The sequence below is a fragment of the Caretta caretta genome, chromosome 12, assembly GCF_965140235.1.
Source record: "Caretta caretta isolate rCarCar2 chromosome 12, rCarCar1.hap1, whole genome shotgun sequence".
NCBI classification, from domain to species: Eukaryota; Metazoa; Chordata; order Testudines; family Cheloniidae; genus Caretta; species Caretta caretta.
This window is the reverse complement of record NC_134217.1, coordinates 21793417-21812106: the sequence shown is the minus strand read 5'-3', so window position 1 is coordinate 21812106 and position 18690 is coordinate 21793417. Positions and strand designations below refer to the sequence as shown.

The 18690-nt window shown below is 39.0% G+C and overlaps 1 protein-coding gene across 15 annotated transcripts in view; it reads right to left on the bottom strand.

Moving 5' to 3' along the window:
- Positions 1-18690, bottom strand: part of ZNF536 (zinc finger protein 536) — a 406360-nt gene that overhangs the window by 148013 nt on the left and 239657 nt on the right. For 14 of the 15 annotated variants that reach the window (XR_012664576.1, XM_075118389.1, XM_075118391.1 and 11 more), the window contains 2 exons: positions 17251-17403; positions 252-1829 (listed from right to left, as the gene is read on the bottom strand). Coding sequence is in view for 14 of the 15 variants with exons in the window: in XM_075118389.1 (XP_074974490.1) it covers positions 252-1829; positions 17251-17403 (1731 nt within the window). In the remaining variant the exon portion in view is untranslated. The remainder of the gene's footprint in view (positions 1-251; positions 1830-17250; positions 17404-18690) is intronic. The other variant, XM_075118392.1, reaches the window with a different exon arrangement.

Genomic DNA, 18690 nt, shown 5'->3' with positions numbered 1-18690 from the left:
TTCCTAAAAATATTGTGTAAGTGTATGCAACTCTAGACAGCACATAGAAGGCTATTCTGCTGTCAGCTACATGCTCACTGATTTATATGGAGCTGCACAAGTAATATAGTAGAATTTTGTCCACTGATTTTTTTTAATATTTATTTTAAATTTGCATTTACTAAGAAATGTGGTTAAGTATGTTTAGAGAGCAGCTTAGTGATTCGCAGGATTGTTTTCTGAAACGGTCTGAAAGAAGGTCTAAAACTTACCACACAAGTCAGGTCTCTTGATACATCCGCTGCTTGCTGTGCTACTTGCAAGTCCATTAAAGGCTGCTAAGCCATCAGAGCTATAAGCTCTTAGGACTGACAACATGTTCATCTGCTTCTCAAGGACCTGTGGACCCTGTACTTGCTCAGGTTTCATCACACCTTGTGCACTTTCATGGGAGGAAAGAAGATTCTGGCTGTGCCACTGCTTTTCTGTGTGTGGCAACCGTGGTATTAGTCCTTGTGTTGGTTGTGAGGTGACTGGGCTTTGTATATTGTCACCTCCTTCACTGCTTTCTTTATTTAGGGCAGATAAGTGCTTGTTCATAATATCTGGTTCTGTTTCAATGTCCTCATCTTCAATGTTTTCCTCCTTGGAAGATTCCATATCCTCAGATGAAGCTATGTCAGACAGGTCATCAGTAGCACTTTTATTTAGAGAGTCAGAGAGCAAAATATTTGGATCATCTTCAGATGGTGTTTTTACTTCGGGTTTGTTACTGGTGCAAGAATTTTGTGCTCCTGTGCCAACAACACCAGGATAAACACCAAACTGCTTGTAAAAGTCTGTTGTAAAATTACAAAAGGTGGAATCCATATGGCTGGGCCAGGCAGCATTCTTTTGTTCTCCCAGCATCTCTTTATTTTGTCCTTGGGTCATTTTCTCAGAAGCTGAGTCCAGCTGGCTAATCAAATTTGAAACTACTGCCTCTTTGCTGGGCTGCACTGAAGAGGAGAGCAAACTGACTTTGTTTGCTGAAGCTGAAGCCTCCCGAGATTGATCTTTGCTGTTTCCTAAAATATTATCTTTACGTTTAGCTTTGCCTAAGTGATTGGCTTGGAGATGCAAAGCCATTAATTCCATAGATGACGTTGTAAAGGAACAAAATAAGCAGCCATGCCAAGCAATATTGTCTTGAACTGTAACAGATGAACCTGGAAGTGAGGCAGCATCTGGCCTCACAGATAAGTCAAGAGGTTCATACTGTGATTTTTCAGTTTTTCTTTGTGAGGACTTGGTATTTATTTTATCCTCAGTGCTCTCTGAGCCCAGAGTTTTTATGGAAAGTGAATCAGATAACACTTTATCCTTCATTTCTTTTTCTTTCTTTAAGGAACTTAAGACAAAGCTGTCCATGAAAGCTTGCAAAGACCCTTGGAAGTTCACACCATTTCCAACCATGCTCTGATATGCTCGGCCAAGTTCAGAAAAGTGTGTTCCTTTGGAAGATATGTCAGAACCCTTCATATTCTCTGAAGATACCTCAGAAGACATGCCAGCTGCTTGTCCTTGTTGATCTCCAGAAGAAAGCATTCCTGATGTCCACTGCTGAGAGACCATGCCACTTCGGAAATCAATACCAGGAAGACCCTTGAAGGCTCCTCTCAGTATGTCTGGTCTAATAAACAGAGACCCTTTACTTGATGTTTCATCCTTGTGTTCCTGACTTTGAGACTGCCCAGGGAGAGGTCCAGCTCCATTCTGTCGCTCCCTGTGGTGCCGTTCCAAGTGGTATTTGAGGGATGCAGACTGAGTGCCTGCATAGTCACAATGTGGACACTTGTAAGGTTTCTCACCTGCAAATACATACAAAAAAGACAAACATTTAATATATGTTATCTGTGCTTCTGTCTATGGAATAGTGAAGAAAAATCAATGTTTGTTCTTTTAAAACAACCCCTCCTTCAGCTAATATTTTAAATGATACTTTAATAGAAGATAATTTATAGTTTTAAGATCTTTTAAATGATTTTCTAGCACATGGAGCAATTCAGGAATGACATACTATCTACACACAATTGGCTATCTTTTTCTTAATGTAACATGTAAAAACTGTTGTAGAATTAAAAGCTGTGATTATGAAAATGAAGCATAACAATTTCAGCCACAGTAATCATTAAAAATACAAGTTAAAAAAATAAACAAAGTATGTAACAAATGGATAGTTGCAATATTTTGTGTATACAATTGCTTTAAAATTTGTTTAAATTATACACATGGAAACCATTTTTAAAACCTAAAAATTTTATGGCACTGTTACGCAAGACTGAAATGAATGATTTAAGGCTTGCTCTGCAGTAAATCATGGATATAATTAGCAAATGGCATACTGCACAAGTAATTTATCATTATTTGGAGGGCACCATTCCAGAAGGATTCAAAGATCTGCAGACCTACTGCATTGTTTCTAAATAAAGAACTATAAATACAGATTCTATAAAATATTAATATCATTACAGTACATTAGGATTGCAGCATGTAAGAACATATAGTTAAGATAAAAAGCAGTCAATAAAATTAAAAAGAAAGTGAGTAATAAAAAGGTACAAACTATATTTACTTTCTGTATTTGAAATTAACATTTTCTACTGGTTTTTGCAGTGCTTTAAATTTGTACTAATGGCATTTCTAATGCTCCAGTAGTGTAATTTACCTGTAATAAACACTTTTCTAGAGAGTAAGGATCAGCTTAAATAGTATTTTAAAACATATTAGATGAATTTCATGAATTAAATATATATTTGAACTCAATACTAAACTTTTATTTTTCTTGCCATGATTTAAAAGAACTCAGAGATATTACGTATATATAAAACATTCACATACAATCATAGATTTATATATATCCACAAAGAAAATATGTCTAAATAAATGTAAATTTAAATATATGCAGAGCACTTGTTAGCAATCAAGGGTTCCTTGTAGACTTGAGTGCAGAAATACTCCCTGAAAGAGACAGGAGTTTGACAGTACTGTAAGCTTCTTTTTAATAATGGCCTGTCAATATCAGCAATTATTTCTATAAGAAACCTCAACAAGACAAGGAACTGTTTTCTCTTATGTGTTTTCTTTCCGATCTAAAAGGCAATGGCAAACCTTCTGTGAACACTACCCTGCAAATAGTTCATTGTTTTAAAATTTCTTACAGAATAATAGTAATAGTATCATATTATGTGAATTATCACACTCGTTGAAAAGCTACTAATTCTTGAGTAACCTCAAAATCCATTTAAAATAAAAATGGAAAGTTTTCAAACTTTTTAATTTTTTAAACTAAGTGCTCAAATGAGAGTTCGGTAAATACCTGGGATGTTTACACCTCTTGCTGATCATCTGAATCAGCTAAACAAGATTAAGTAAAACGAACGATCAAAATGACCCTACAGCACTATCTGAACAGGCTTACTGACCATGTACAGTAGTTGAATGTGTTGTCACTCAACAAGGGCTAAAGAAAATTATAAACACTCTAGCCATGGTCCATAATGTAATCCTGAGGCTAAATTATGGACACGAGGGCCCTACACTGCCCAACACCTATTGTATGATGATGCACCCTCCTCTACAAAGTTTGATTAACATGGTTCATGTAAGAGATGATAATTAACATGGCTCATACTTTAGGCCTGGGTCCATACGTTTTAACATGAGAAGTCAAATTTAAAGTTTCAGTGCAACTTCTGAGTCTTTCACAAATATCGTTGGGCTCTGGAACCCCATCACTGCCCTCTTTATCAACCCAACTGTTGGCTAAATTCTAGTAGGTGCTATACATGAAGAACCTACAGGCCTACCTATGCCAAGCAGTAGGAAGTACAAAGCTGAACTGGGTGATACCTATTCTGGTTTCCCCTCAAACCCAGAGAGACTATTCTGCAGGCCATCTTCTACTGAAATCATTTTATGGCAGGGAAAAGGATCAGAGGTCATGTTCTGCATATTTGTATGCATCTATGCCCTGAAATGGCAATGGCCTCTATGCACATACTCTCATGCAAATTATTAATTTCAGGAACATGAATATTCTGTGACAGCTCTGCTCCTGGCAAAAATACAGACACACACATTAACATTCATTTTACAGCATACTTGTACTCCAAGTTTTGGAGCCATTTCATGTTGTCCCAGAGCTTTGGTTCTATTTGTTACAATCAATCTAATACTCTTTGACACAACTTATGGATTTAAAGCACTGTCTAAGAGCCAATAGTGTGTCTGCAGAGAAAAAACTCTAGAAACCTTGGGTAGCTCAATGCCTGCATTTTCTAATCCCCCTTCCTCTTAACTGAAAAATCTCTTCCATGGTACCACCTATACCTATGTGGAAATGTTTACATGCAGTTACTTTTACCTTTTACATTTATAGTAACTCTAGCTGATGGATATATGTGCTCACTTCAAGCGGCATCATTAGAAATTATGTTCTACCATTGCAGATGCTGCATAAACTGTTGGATAATATGCATCTGCAATGATGAGACACATCCTACAACGTAGGCTGCACTAATGATCCTATACACATCTCAGGAGGTGCTTAAGGCAATAAGTATATTTAATAATGGGTGCAAGAAAATTAATATGCTAACTAGAGGAAATACTAATACTAATATGCTTTGCATTTATAAAGTATCTTCCATCCAAAGCATTCTGCACTGACAACATTCTTTTATTTTTAATTGCTGAGCCCTGAAGATATTCAATTTTCCCCACCTTTTCAAAGGCCCCACAGCAGAGTTTCCTTCAACAGAGGAGGCCTGGACACAGCTACCAACACATTCCATCAAGACTAGTCGGTAAGAGACCACCCACTGAGACAGCGTGATTAAAATTGAAAATTTCCATTAGAGTTGAGTCCACTACCACTGTAATGCTCCCATCTCTTGCCAGACTGGGAACAAGGATTTAAATGAAGACTCAATCTCTGACCTATCACACAGCGACACATTGAGTCACCTTTGGCTTACCAAACTGGGCAAGGGAAATAGTACACCTGAAAACAATTTTTTCCAATCAAAATACCTAAAGTAATTATTACCCTTTAAGGACATCCACTTTTAAAATTAACTACTGCTATTTCAGAGGCTGGTGTTAGGGGGAAAATACATCTTCAGACCTGTTAAATTTAGATTCTCCAACAACCTCTAAATTAAAGAATTGGTCACACATATTTAAATGGCATTCAAATCTCCAATTTGACAACCAACATGCCAAATTTCAGCCCTAGTGTGATTTGCAACAGTGAAGTTATGAACTACTGAAACTTCCCCTCCCCCACCAAAGATGTATAATGAAAAAATAGCCAGAAACTGAACGTCCGTGATTCTGCCAGGTACCTTAATAATACTTCCTCAAGGAAGACTAAGTGGGACAAGCATGCTGGGCGTGGTTCTGTTAGAAGAATATTTGTTTGTATCTAATACTTTGAAAAATGTTTCAGAGAGCTCATCCTCATGTAACGATTACCCAGTAACACTGCCAAGAACAGAGTCTGGATGAGATATTTAACAGTTAATTTCAGTTTACGTAAATTAAAGTTGCCATGTGGGGTTTTTTTTCAAATGTCTGATATGTTCAAGAGTCGTTGTTTGTAATTCAGAATGGGACTTATTCTCTTGATCTTGCTAATTCCGACCGCTGTTTGCAATTGCACAAGCTTTTTCATAACCTTGTTAAAAACGATCCCAATACATGGTATAAAAACCATGGATATAGAAGCTATCTAAGCTGCATAATCAGAGTTTCCATCTGTCTAACATCTGATTTACAAGGCAAAGTCATATCATAGAACTATTTTACATCAGGATATGGTAAAATTAAAGACTGCTGTAAAAACTTTATAAACTCCTGGTAGACAACTGGAAACAGACATATTGCCCAATGCAAACAGTGTCTAAGTATACAACACTGCATGAGCAACATGGATGTATAACCTATTCAGGCTACTACCAGTTCCACCTGCTGTCCTTAATGTGCAATCTAATCATTTTATGCAAAGGAATAACCTATTTTTTAGTTGTACATGGAGGCCACTGCCAGATTATTCCTAAAGCAAGAAAGAACAATTATGATCATCTAGACCAGTGGTGGGCAACCTGCGGCCTATGAGCCACACGCGGCCCATCAGGGTAATCTGCTGGCAAGTTGCAGGACAGTTTGTTTACATTGACCATCTGCAGGCATGGCCCCCTGAAGCTCCCTGTGGACGGTCAATGTAAACAAACTGTCTTGCGGTCCACCAGCGGATTACCCTGATGGGCTGCGTGTGGCTCATGGGCCACAGGTTGCTCACCACTGATCTAGACTGATCTCATGCAAAACGTAAGCCAAACAACCTCACACAATAATTACAGCATCAAGCATACATGTTAGAAAGATAACCAGTCTTGACTTAAATATTTCAAGTGATGAAGAATCCACCATGGCCCTAGGTAAACTGTTCCAAAATTAATTACCCTCAATGGTCAAAATGTATGCTTTGTTGCTTGTATGAATCTGTCTAGATTCAACTTCCAACCATTGAATCATTATGACTTTTTCTGCTAGATTAAAAATTTGTACTTACTGCTATCAGCTTTTCCATTTTTCTATTTTTTTGATTTGTGGTTTTAAAACTTTTGATTATTTCTTACATCTCCCTTCTTAACCAGGATGATTTTTTTTAACCAAAGACGCCTTCTTAGATAATGTACACATGGACCTGCCCTTTGATCACCAGGCCAATCCTCTTTAATGCTCTTCCATTGTGCAGTGGTCTCTCCCCTTAATAGCAGTCATTGATAGGCACATCCACCTCAAATCCAATGCTCTTGCAGCTGGCAGAGGGTTTTCTGCCAGCCCCCACAGGCAATGGACATCCAGAATTTGATTGCATGTACTTTGGCATAAGAAATAGTTATTGTCTTTTACAGTAAGCATCATGAAATCAAACAGCTTATAAGTCCTGTGAATATTGTTTAACAAAAACATTGAAAACATCTTACAGCTTTTTTAATAATAGGACTGGTTATTGATAACCTATTTTATCCATTATACAGTAGATATTTTAAAAATGAATTGCTGTATGATTTAATTAGTTCATTATTATGCCTATTCTTACACAGTAATTTCTTTTATCATTCTAATCATTCACTTCACACTTTTTAAGCCAAATGGAATATCAAAGGTTCTGTAGGATTATTTTTGGATCATGCACATGTTCACCACAAAATTAATCTGTTTGTCAGAAATATCAGTTGACTACTACTTCTCTTTACTCCCTAGTATTTTAACTAAATATGTAAGATGTAAATACCCCCTTTCTCCCAAAAAAGTATTTGATGCTTCTGACTCAGTAACTTAAGAGTTTTCATTGTATCATGCCACACACAGTAAAAGATTTTAATTTTTGTAAAGTTGTATAATTGAACATTTTCATTTATTTACATCCCATCTCTGATATTTAGTCTTTCTACATGTCTTTACTTAGTTAACACATGGGGAGATAAATATGGTTGTTCCTTTGCAGTGAAGCTTCAGTACATTAATATAAACTGTACACTAATTCCCCCAAAGCATATATATGTTGTAAACCTGAAGACTTTTTACACAGCTGCTTATTGCTAAACAGTGCCTTGTCCAGAAGGGGACAATCTGTGTCTCTAATTGCTGTCACTGAAGCTGAGATTCATTATGTGACTTTCCCATTAAAATGTGAGCATTAATTTGTATAATGAAATATCACCCACTGCAGTGTTCATTAGCCATGCCCTACTGTATACTGCACATTGTTAGCTACCTAGAAACTGTAGTTAATTTCACTAATGGATATTTCCCTACTTAGTGTTTGGTAGGAAATTTATACTGTACCATTACCTCTTAAACTTTTAAGGAAATTTAAATTCAATCAATTATTTTCAACAAAAGTTTGGGACGTCATTAAGGCAGGAAAAGGCAAGCTGCACAATGTTAAGGATGGGAAATCTGGAGAAATCTAGAGAAATGAAAAGTCCTTTTCGTTCATCTTACAAATGTAAGAATAAAGGATGTTCAATACCAACATTGTCTCCTTTTGGAGCACACAGCCCCATTTTCCTTAATCATTCATATTGCTCATCCCACTAGACGTACCTTGAGAGAATGGCAACAGCCAGTCTCTTTTTAGGAAGAAAATGTGAGTTGAATTCATTTAAAACAGCACCATTTTTAGTGTATTCCATCAGCTCATCTAAGCATTTTTCAAAATTGCACTGTTGCATTTCCAAGAGAAAAAACAGTCACAGTATAAGATATGCATGATTTAGACTATTCATTATGTATACTACAGGTCAGTCTCTCAACCTGCTAAGCATTTTTGCCCCTATCACGTCCTTTCATAGGTGTAGGGCCAAATTCTCAAGCCCACTCATACACATGGCTTTATTCCATGTTCCTTACCTGGGTGACATGAATGTAAAAGTCAGGGTTTGAGCACACATGAATGCTTGGTGCAAACCTTGACTTTGTGTAAACAAACGGCAGTTCTTGAATGCCTACATTGAGAACATGCAAACCTACTTGTGCAAGTTTGAAAATTTGCCTCTAGATAACACGCTGATAAGCAGTGGCAGAGTAAATATATTTTTATTTTTATGACTTTATGTGCTCTCCAAGCCCAATTCTGTAAGAAGATGGGTACCTGCAGCTCATTAATTTCTTCTGGAGTTGAGGATTCTCTGGAAGTTGTGGACGGTGTTCAGCACCTTACAGGGTATAAACCTCCATGTATTCTGAGGACTATCTATCTAAGGTACATACCACAGTATCTGAGCACCACATAAACTTTAATGTATCTATCCTGACAACACCCCTGAAAGGTAGGGAGGTATTATCATTTTACATATTGGCTCCTGATGCACAGAGAGGCTAAGTAACCTGTCCAAGGTCACACAGGAAGTTGGTGGCAGAGCAGACACTTGAATCTAGATCTCTGGCCAATGCTCTAGCCACCATCCCTCCACTCCATTCAAGTACCGCTACTGACATTTTACTGGAATGACTATCCTTAAAAATAATGTTGAGCATTCTAATTCCCATAAGGGTGGAAGCAGAGAATAGAATCAATACTCTAAAGGATGACTACATAACCCATGAGTGGAGTCATATCCAACCAAGTAAAGTACCCAGCATGTCAAACTCTCCACTCAAACACACTGTATTTTATTAGTAATATCCCAGTTTGCACTTGCATACTTTATCTGCATTTTCATTTAGCTTTTGTAAGCTATTTTGGGGATATTCAGATGTAGAGAGGATAGAATGACATCACATGACTATATTAAAGAATGTTCTTGTTTTTACTATGATTTAAGGAAACAGTAGGATTTAGCTAATTAATTTATTAGTATGCTTAATATCAGTTATTACTAGCATGGTATAATTTTAGACACAGAGTCAAATTCTTATTCACAATTCTTTAATTTCTTTGACTTAATGGAGTCACTCCTGATTTCCACTGATACAAATGAAGATCAGAATTAGCTGCAATGCGTTTGCAGCTGTGTGATTCCATTCTTATACCACTTAGCTTTTATAAACAATATGTTTGTGAGCGTCACATCTGACCATGGCGGTATTCTTACCAAGCACAAAATATCCACAGACTTCTGAATCATGCAAGCTCAGAAGATAGATGTTCTACAGCAAGGATGACCTATCTAACAGAATGGTCAAGCTGCTATAGAAAGCAGTAACCCCAAACCAACAAAAACCTCTTCAGTAAGAAGCTGTGAGGGTAGAACAGAAGCAAATGAACTCTCCACTTCCTTAGGGAACAATTCCCTTTTCTTGGGATTGTCTGACCAGCTGATCAGGCTGCAGGGATCAAGCATGCAGTAAAGTCCTCTCTACTGCACTAAAGCAAATAGTTCTGTAGAAGCAAGAAACTAAGGGCCCTCTCCCCAATTAGACAGGCTAACATAAACAAATAACCTAGAAATGATACAGGGGATCATCTGCACACACCCACCCCTTCTGATCTGATCTTCTGATTTAAAGGAGCTATCTCTGCATTAAGGCCCCTTCCTCCATCATCACTGGAGTTACTCTAAGAAACCGCCTCTTTCTCCAGTTACTTTGGGAGGGTGGCGGCAAGTGGTGGTGGGGGGGTGGGGGGAGAGAATTCTTCTTCCTCTCACGGGGCAGCCAAATATCGATGTGACATGCTCCCTTTAAAACTCCTTCCTGACTGAATATTGTTCAGTCAGCCGGAGAAGAACTAATCTCTGCATTAAGATGTTGGGATTCAACTGAGCCTGCCCAGTGAAGCTGTGTACTTTTTTCTGCAATACATCAGTTACCTTTTATAGCTTTATAAGCACCTTGCCCCAACCCTCCAGCATCATGATGCAACAGTCTCTGTGGCATGAGGGTGGCTAGAAAAGTCCAGAAGCAGGTTGCTATAACTATCTGGAAGCTGGCTACCTCATTCTGCGACAGATCCATCACTAACCAATTTGGTGCTAGAAAGTCAACTGTGAGTAAAATGGTGGCAGAGGCTTCTGAGGCAATAGGGAGTATGATTTAGTCAAAGGCGATGGGCATAAACAATAGCCCTGAAGTAACTGCCTGTTTTAAGAGAATGGGGTTTCTAAACTGTGCCAGGGCCCTTGATGGGATTCAGATGCCCCTAGTTTGCCCTCCTTAAGGAGCATATGAGTACATAAATCACAAAGGGTACTTCTTCATTATTATGCAGAACCTTGTAGACCAAAGAGGCTGATTTATGGATGCCAACGTGAGCTGCACTGGAAATGTTCATGATGCCAGGGTTTTCGGACGGTCAGAAATCTACATTCATGGACAGGCTGGGACACAATTCCCACCAAATGACATTGTCATAAATGGAGTTACTATCCCCACTGTTATCCTGGGGGACTCTGTGTAACCCCTTTTGCCTTGGCTTATGAGACCATATCTTGATTTCAGAGGGCCTGGCAAAAGATGGTTCAGTTACACACTCAGCAGGTACAGAATGGCAGTTGACTGTGCGCTTGGCAGACTGAAATCCTGCTGGTGCTGTTTACAGATGTTTGGATGTCTGTGTCATCAGTGCTGTCTGCAGTAGTGTGTCTTGCTGTTGTCTTCATGATCTTTGTGAAGCCAAAAGTGAGCCATTTGCCCCGAATGAATCTATGACAGTAATGGATTGCTGACTACTACACTCAGCCAGGAAGTGCATCTATCACAGCTTGAACAGGATGCACCCTGGCAACAAAAATCAGGGGTGCTCTGTGCTCCCATATTATGGACTTGCACAGGCGATGGAAGATGGAGAATAGATAGCTTAGAGATGTTTTTGTACAGCAATGCTTATAGTACACACATCATAGCACTGAGGTACTGTCACATCACACAATGAAGGGGAGGGTACTGTCACTGTATGCAGTGAATGTGGGCGTTGATATGAAATTTTCTTATGGATGAAATGGCTGTTTATGAAAGTGGGGCTGAGCATTTACATTATGGATTGTTGTACTTAGATGTATTCAGAAATTGTGTCTGGATGCAAGTTCTCTATTGTGCCTTACTGTGGGTTTATCTTTATTCTTCAAATGCACATTGTATGATGTAGTGATGGCAATAAACTTTCTTAATTAAATGAAAACCTTCATTTGTGAACATGGATGTATTACAAAAAAAACACAATATTATAGCATTTCAGGCAGCCCAGCTGCCATTAGAACATCAAAACTCAGCAATAAACCCACAGCAAAACCAGTAATAAATCAAAGTGCATAAACCAAACAGTGCAAAGTGCAAACATTGAGCCAGTACCATCAAAACAATCTCTTAAATCTGTGTCCTCTGGCATGTTCTCCTTTCCCTTTCTTGTGCATTTAGCATGAACTTGACATCACTGCATGGATGTGGAGGCTTGCAAGGGAGAGAGGGACAGCATGGGGGCAGAAGTATGCTGGGAGAAAGGGGGCCCTGAACTGGAGTAGAAGATTGCAGGGGGTAGATTTGCCCTGTCCAGCTGCTGTTAAAGTCTGGTTGCATGGGCCACCCAACCATGGAATTGTCCAAAGTGTTCCTGGGTCTGTAGCACATGGTAGCAATTCTCTCCTCCAGCTCTATAGCCTGCCTGTTCTTTTCATCTTGCCTTTCTATTTGCCATGAATCATCCTCTCTGTGGTATTGCACTTGCTTTTTGACCCTGTCCAGAATGTCAAACATAAGCTCATCACAGAAAATCTTCCTCTTTGACCAGTCCATGATGCTACGGAGACCTGGGCTTCCACTGCAATGTGTCTGAGCTGCTGAGGTACAAAGGCCAGTTGAGGGACCTGCAAGCAGACATAAAAGAGAACATTATTGTCTCAGTAATTCACAGATGACTCAGGGCATGAGAACAGGAAAAATCCTTGTGGAATTTGATGGCCAAAAGATGACACTTTGTGAGATCCCATAAGCTTCAGACATCAGAAGCTCTGTGGACACAACCAGCTTCACAGCAATGAAAAGAGGGCACAGGGAATGGTAAGGTAAAAATCACAATTGGTTTACTTTAGAAATTGCAGACCACTTTGAGGAGTGGGTGGACCATGGCGTACTACACAAGCCCTCTCTATCATTTCAGACATTCCATATTTTGGAGGACATAACAATTCTTGTGGTTCCAGAACGGCAAAGGGACATTTTATTCCAAGCTGCTGGTGGCAAGCCAGTCATGTATGCCACATAAGTTTTCAAACTTATGGTGACTGAAGAGCACATCTACGAGTGGAGTGGGCTGGACAGCTACCCATGTGGCACCCCAAAATATACCCTTCCCCAAAATGTGACTATCTATCTGGAGTTCCTGCTATGGGAAAAGTTTGCCGCTATCAGCACCTGGGGCTGGGTTAAAAATCATGAGGCAATCAACAGGATGCTCTGTTAGTGTGTGTGTAACCCACACACCTTCTGGGTGTGGTGTTCTGTCTCATCTAGTGGCATTGAAATCACTTAAAGAGAAAGATGAAGTGAGTCTGCTCTACAGCCTTAATTAAGAGCCATTTGGTTTTTAGCTCATGTGGTAACAGCTCATGCACTAAGCTCCAGAGGTCCCAGGTTCGATGACCGGGGTCTGTCGGTGTTACATCTGCATGGATTACTGCCTCCCAACAGCTTTGAATACAGCCTGTTATGACTGCATGCAAACACATACACTAATACGGACTTGCCAAGAACTCCATTACCCCTCGGCACATTTCTAGACTGAATATAACCCCCCACCTGTATTTTGGACAAATGATTTAGTCACCCATGGGCTATAGGGACTACATTAGCTTAAATGGACTACACTTGTTAATATACATGTAAATTTCACCCTTCCCTCCTACAGGACATTGATTACAGGTGGCTTGTTAAACCTTTAGGCTGATATGGAGTGGCGTAGTAATACGGAAGGCAATATAAAGTTCACATTTTTCATACCCTGGCATGTTGTAGCAAGAATGTGTAAGTTTCTATTAAAACTTTTTAAATGCTTGTTTCACTGTTTGCACTTCTCATTCTCCATTCTGAATTCTATAAGGTGATGGTGGTGGGGACGGATGGGAGGAACGCTAAGCTGTTGGTGTGCAATCTGCCATTAACAAATACATGCTGCTACCCATGGCTGGTAATAACGTTTGCATTGGTTCATAAACTGGAAATCCCTCCCATTACTATGTTCATAAAAACAAAAATGGAGCCAGACACTTACCAGGCGCAAAGGTGACTTCTGCTTCTTCAGTTTCTGTTCAGGTTCCATGGTGGACTGCAATTCTGGGGACAGGAGGGGAGGCACTGAAAAGCTCCTCCAAGTAGGGACCCAGGATTTTCTGCAGCTGCTCCAACAGCAAAGCCTCCTCAGGGACCAGTCTCAGCACCAGAATCATTTTGGTAGCCTCTTCCGGCACCTGCTGGATCCCCTCCAGTCCTGTTCTAGATTCAGAGGTGAGACAGTCACCATCTTGGCTGATCAGGCTGCTGTGGGTCAGTGTTCAGAGCATTACCCAGCGCTTGGTCAAACTCCTCGTAAAAGAGGCAGGATGACAGCGAGTTCCCAAAGATGTGGTTCTCATCCCTGGCTTTCTGATAGTTGGTTTTGAACTGCTTAGTCTTCTCCCAACATTGGTCACCGGTCCAGTGAATTCCCAACGCTGCCATCTTCTTCACTATTTCCTGGCACACATGATCATCAAACTTTTTGCTTGCCTTGCCTCAGAAATTCACCAAAATCTGGCTGTGCTCCCATGCCCACGAAGCAGCACAATTGGCAAAGGACTTCTTCTGGTTGGTATCCATTGCAAACACAGGAGACGGTTCAGTGTGTTTGCAGCTCAGTAGTCAGAATAAAATGCAAAGCTTAAATGCCAAGCTATTGTACTTGAACAAGGGGGCGTTGCTTCCATTTCTTGGGAGCTGACTGGCTACTCTTGGGACAGAGAGGACAAAGAGCACTGACCTACGGGATTGTAGGGCATCACCGAACAGATACTCAGGGCCTAAGGCCAGTGGGTCTGGGCCCAAACTGTGTCCACACTACAAACTAATGGGGTTTGGGCCCCAAACCCTGTAGGACCCAGGCTTGAACACTCCACTCCTGCGGGTTCCTGGGGCTTGGGCACAGGCCTGAATCAGACAGATTAGTATGTAGACAGAAGGGGGGTCATGCTTGAGCCCGAGCCCGGGTTTACAATGCAATGTAGTCACACTATGAGTTGGTGTTGGCTGGGGCACCAAGTCATTCTACCTCTGTGCCTCCAAACATCCACACATTGGAAGGAACCTAACTTTTTCTAAATTGCTTAAGCTCATTTCTGACAAGCAGGTGCCAGGAGAACAAGAGCAGTAATTGAGTTAATGTAGTGGAGAAATACAGTGAAGTGGGTTTTTTATCAGTCAGTTATATGATCCTGACATATAATAAAGACAGAGTGTGATATAAAATGCAGGAAACTGACAAAATACAGTCACAGACAAGTATAAAACCACCAATATAATATCTGCTTAATAATTGGTATCTATTACATCATTTCCATTTACTGCATAACAACTTAATTTTGGTTTAATAACTCTTGTAATTTGCCATTTTATAATGTTTATTATGACTATTTATAATATGTAACATGCACTGTTCCATTTAAACATACTCTTCTCATAATTTTAGAAATACTTTGTTCTTAGTTCAGTGGAAATTGATCTTTATCTATTTTAATATTATTATGCTTTTTTAAATAAATTGCAAACATTGTTTGCATGGTCTATATGATGTTTCCCCAAATCATTTTCATTTCTTTATTTACATGAAGGTTTATCTTTTTGTTTTGATTTTGTAAGTAAATTTTAAAGCACAATTTTTATGGAATATTTCCATTGTAATTCACTTATTGTCCATGAATTCTGAGCCACAAATACTGAATGCATAATCAGTGTCATTTTTAAAACAACAAAACAGAATGACAACTTAATTTTAATAAGTTGTTGGTAGAGGAAGGAAAAAGGATGGCAGTCAGGTTATTTTAAAATATTTTCTCTATAAATCTTCCATTAGAAAGGGTTAAAATAGTTTAAAACTTATGCTTACAAGACTCTTTTAAAATAATGTAATTACTATTTATTTACTTTTATTATAGTAGTGAATGAAGGGATCAGTGTTCCATTGTGTTAGGAATGGTACAAACTCTAAACAGGTAGTAAAGAGACAATCCTAAAGTGTTTATTTTCTATATGAATTAAACAATGTTAAAGCCAAATTTTCAAAGTGACCTTAAAAGCAGCCTCTATATAGTCAACCATTGTACCACAATTCAAAGACACAAGGAGAAGAGATAAGACATAAGCTCCATCTGTTCCTTTCAATTTCCTGTTTTTGCTGATTTTCAGCCCTTCCAGTCATATTTTCAAAAGCAGCCTGTCCACTTGCATACCCAATAATGCAGTGTCAAGTTTGTGCGCTTCAGAATTACATGTTTGCCTGCAAACAGGTTAGACACCTAAATATTGATTTGGGTACACAAATAGCATTTGCATATGAAAAAAAACATACCCTGTAGAATGAAAAAATGACAAAGATAATAAACTCAAGAGAGACAGCTGGAAAGTATTTCCTAATCCTGTTCATTGTGTCTATGAACTGTAGAAGTGTATACACCATTGGCTCCATGCATTCTAAAATAACTGGGGTGTTACTGGCAGCAAAAATCCTGGATGACCACACATTTTAGCCACTCAAATTACCCAACAGGCTATCCTGCTGAATAGGAAGGAAAGAACCACACCTGCCAATGAGTAGCGGAAGTGACTGTATGTGGGTAAATAATAAATGAGCTCCTGACCGCCCATGCCAGTCTCAACTTTGGACCTATCCACATGCAGCCTACACAGTCCTAAGTAGTTACTATCCACAAAAGCCCTGCAATAACCCCCCATGCATGGCTTCCAGAGGAGGAGAGAGAAACGAGTCCCTGCCACCCATGTCATGTGACAAATATACTTAACTTTTGGGAGGCCTCAATCCTCCTTTTCCCACCTTGCAGAGTCTCCCAGAGTTACTGTAGGCCTGAAGAACTCAGAATATACTATCCCATACAGGCATATGGGACAAAAAAGCATCATAGGGTACTTCCACATGGCAATAAAACCTCAGAGCCTGGTCTACAGACTTGGGCTGTGGAGCTCTCTCTCAAAAAAAAACATGGCGGCAAGTCTCAGAGCCCAGGTCTACAGACTTGGCTTGTGTTACAGAGCTAAAAATGGCAGTGTAGATGTTCCCACTCAGGCTGGAGCTTGGGCTCTGAAACCCAGCCTCTGACACATGGAAAGGGACTTTGGCAAGATTCTAATATTAAAATGACAAGCTCTACCCATATTTAATAAAACTGAAGAAGCTAAAGTGTTCATGTACAGAGGAAGAGGTTAAAATGAGTATATTTGTGTATATCTATGATTTTATGATATTAAGAATAAATTGAACAAAAATAATAACAGCGCAAAACCATAGAGAATCCGTAATTGGAATAGGATGATTCTGTTAAAGTGGCCTTTCCCCCCCATCTAACCATTCCTTGTATTTTTTATTTAGGAATGTTGCCATATATCTTTGTCAACAGACTCCGAGTACCATTCTATACTGGAAATTACAACTCCATCCATACATTTATTGCAACATCTTGACAACCCCAGTCTGTTACCTTATGGTATAGAACACCCAAATTTCCCTGCACCTCTCACCTGTATGTATTCTCAAATGAACTTTTAAGTGGTGTGATGTTCTGAAAGTTTTTCCACAATATGGACAGTCTTTCATGGCAGAACCAAGGCTCCTGTCTCTCAGTAAAGCTGGCTGCTGGATTCCTACAGATCTCCCAGCTTCTTCTCCAATGTCTGAAACACAGAAATGTTCTCACATCACTTCAGCACATGTCAGAAGTTGTTCTCGCTGAAACTGCTAACACAACACAAAGTTAAACATGTCAATACTACACCTGTCTACTTCATTCTTTATATCTGACAGAATGCTGACAATTCATGTATTTTCTTGTTATTCTCTTAAATTATTTCATCTTTCCTAACATCACTTTAAACAGCATATGGTACCTTTATATTGAACTGAATTATACAAGAAAGGAAACAGCTGTGTCAGCAGCTGGTTTGATTTCTTCTTTTGCTTAGTTCCTATTATTTTTTTTCCCAAAAAAGTTTCAAAAAGTTGTTTTGTTAATTTATAATTATTATTGAAAAGCTGAGCATTTTATTGTGAAAAAGTTTGAATTAAGTATATTAAAAATTAAAAAGAAAAACAGTACAGTTGTGATGGTACTGGGGAAGGCTGCAGAAGTGACATTGCCTCCCTTTCTGCATGCAAATTGGAACAGATAATGTCACCTTTCTAACACAGTGTTCCATCACTGGAGTTAGGCTGCACAAGGCCTGCTGACTGGCTTAATGTCAGGGAAAGCCAATGAAAACGCAGGCCAGATGAGGGGAACTTTCTCTTCCGCTCTCCTCTACATATTCATATATGGCTGCACACACACTGTACATCTTACTGCAATAGCTTCTGTGTCTAATATGACACCATTTAAATCTTCTAATTAAAAAAATATATTATTTTCTCATGCATTTTGAACAATATGGCTATTGGGAATATGCTTCAAGCAGGATATGAACAAAGTGAGTTACAGTTTAGGCATAAGACTGACATGAACGTTACAAAAAAGGCAGGGTATTTTTAAAAGGTGATTATTAAAACCAAACTTATATCTCAAATTTTACTTTGTATTTATGAAGATTTCCCAAGTAATATATGACATACATTCATCAGTACAAAAGCAGAGAAAGTAGGATGGCAAATGTAGAAATTTTGAAATGGAATTACAATATTGTTACACCACAGGGGCAGAATACACAGGGGTACATTTTCAGAGTTGTGAAACTTTCTCTGCTTTTGTACTGATGCACAGGTTAAGTTGTGTAACTCCCATTGATATTAACAGGAAACATACAGTTAAATCTTTGTGCACAGCCTTGAGAATTTTCACCATAAAGTATTGATTAAAATTGTTCCATCCTCAGCTTTTTGTTATGTAACCAAAGCTATTAGAAGATGGAATGCAATTTACACGGAGTTGTCTTTTACACAGAAATGATAGGACATAACAAAAAGTATTT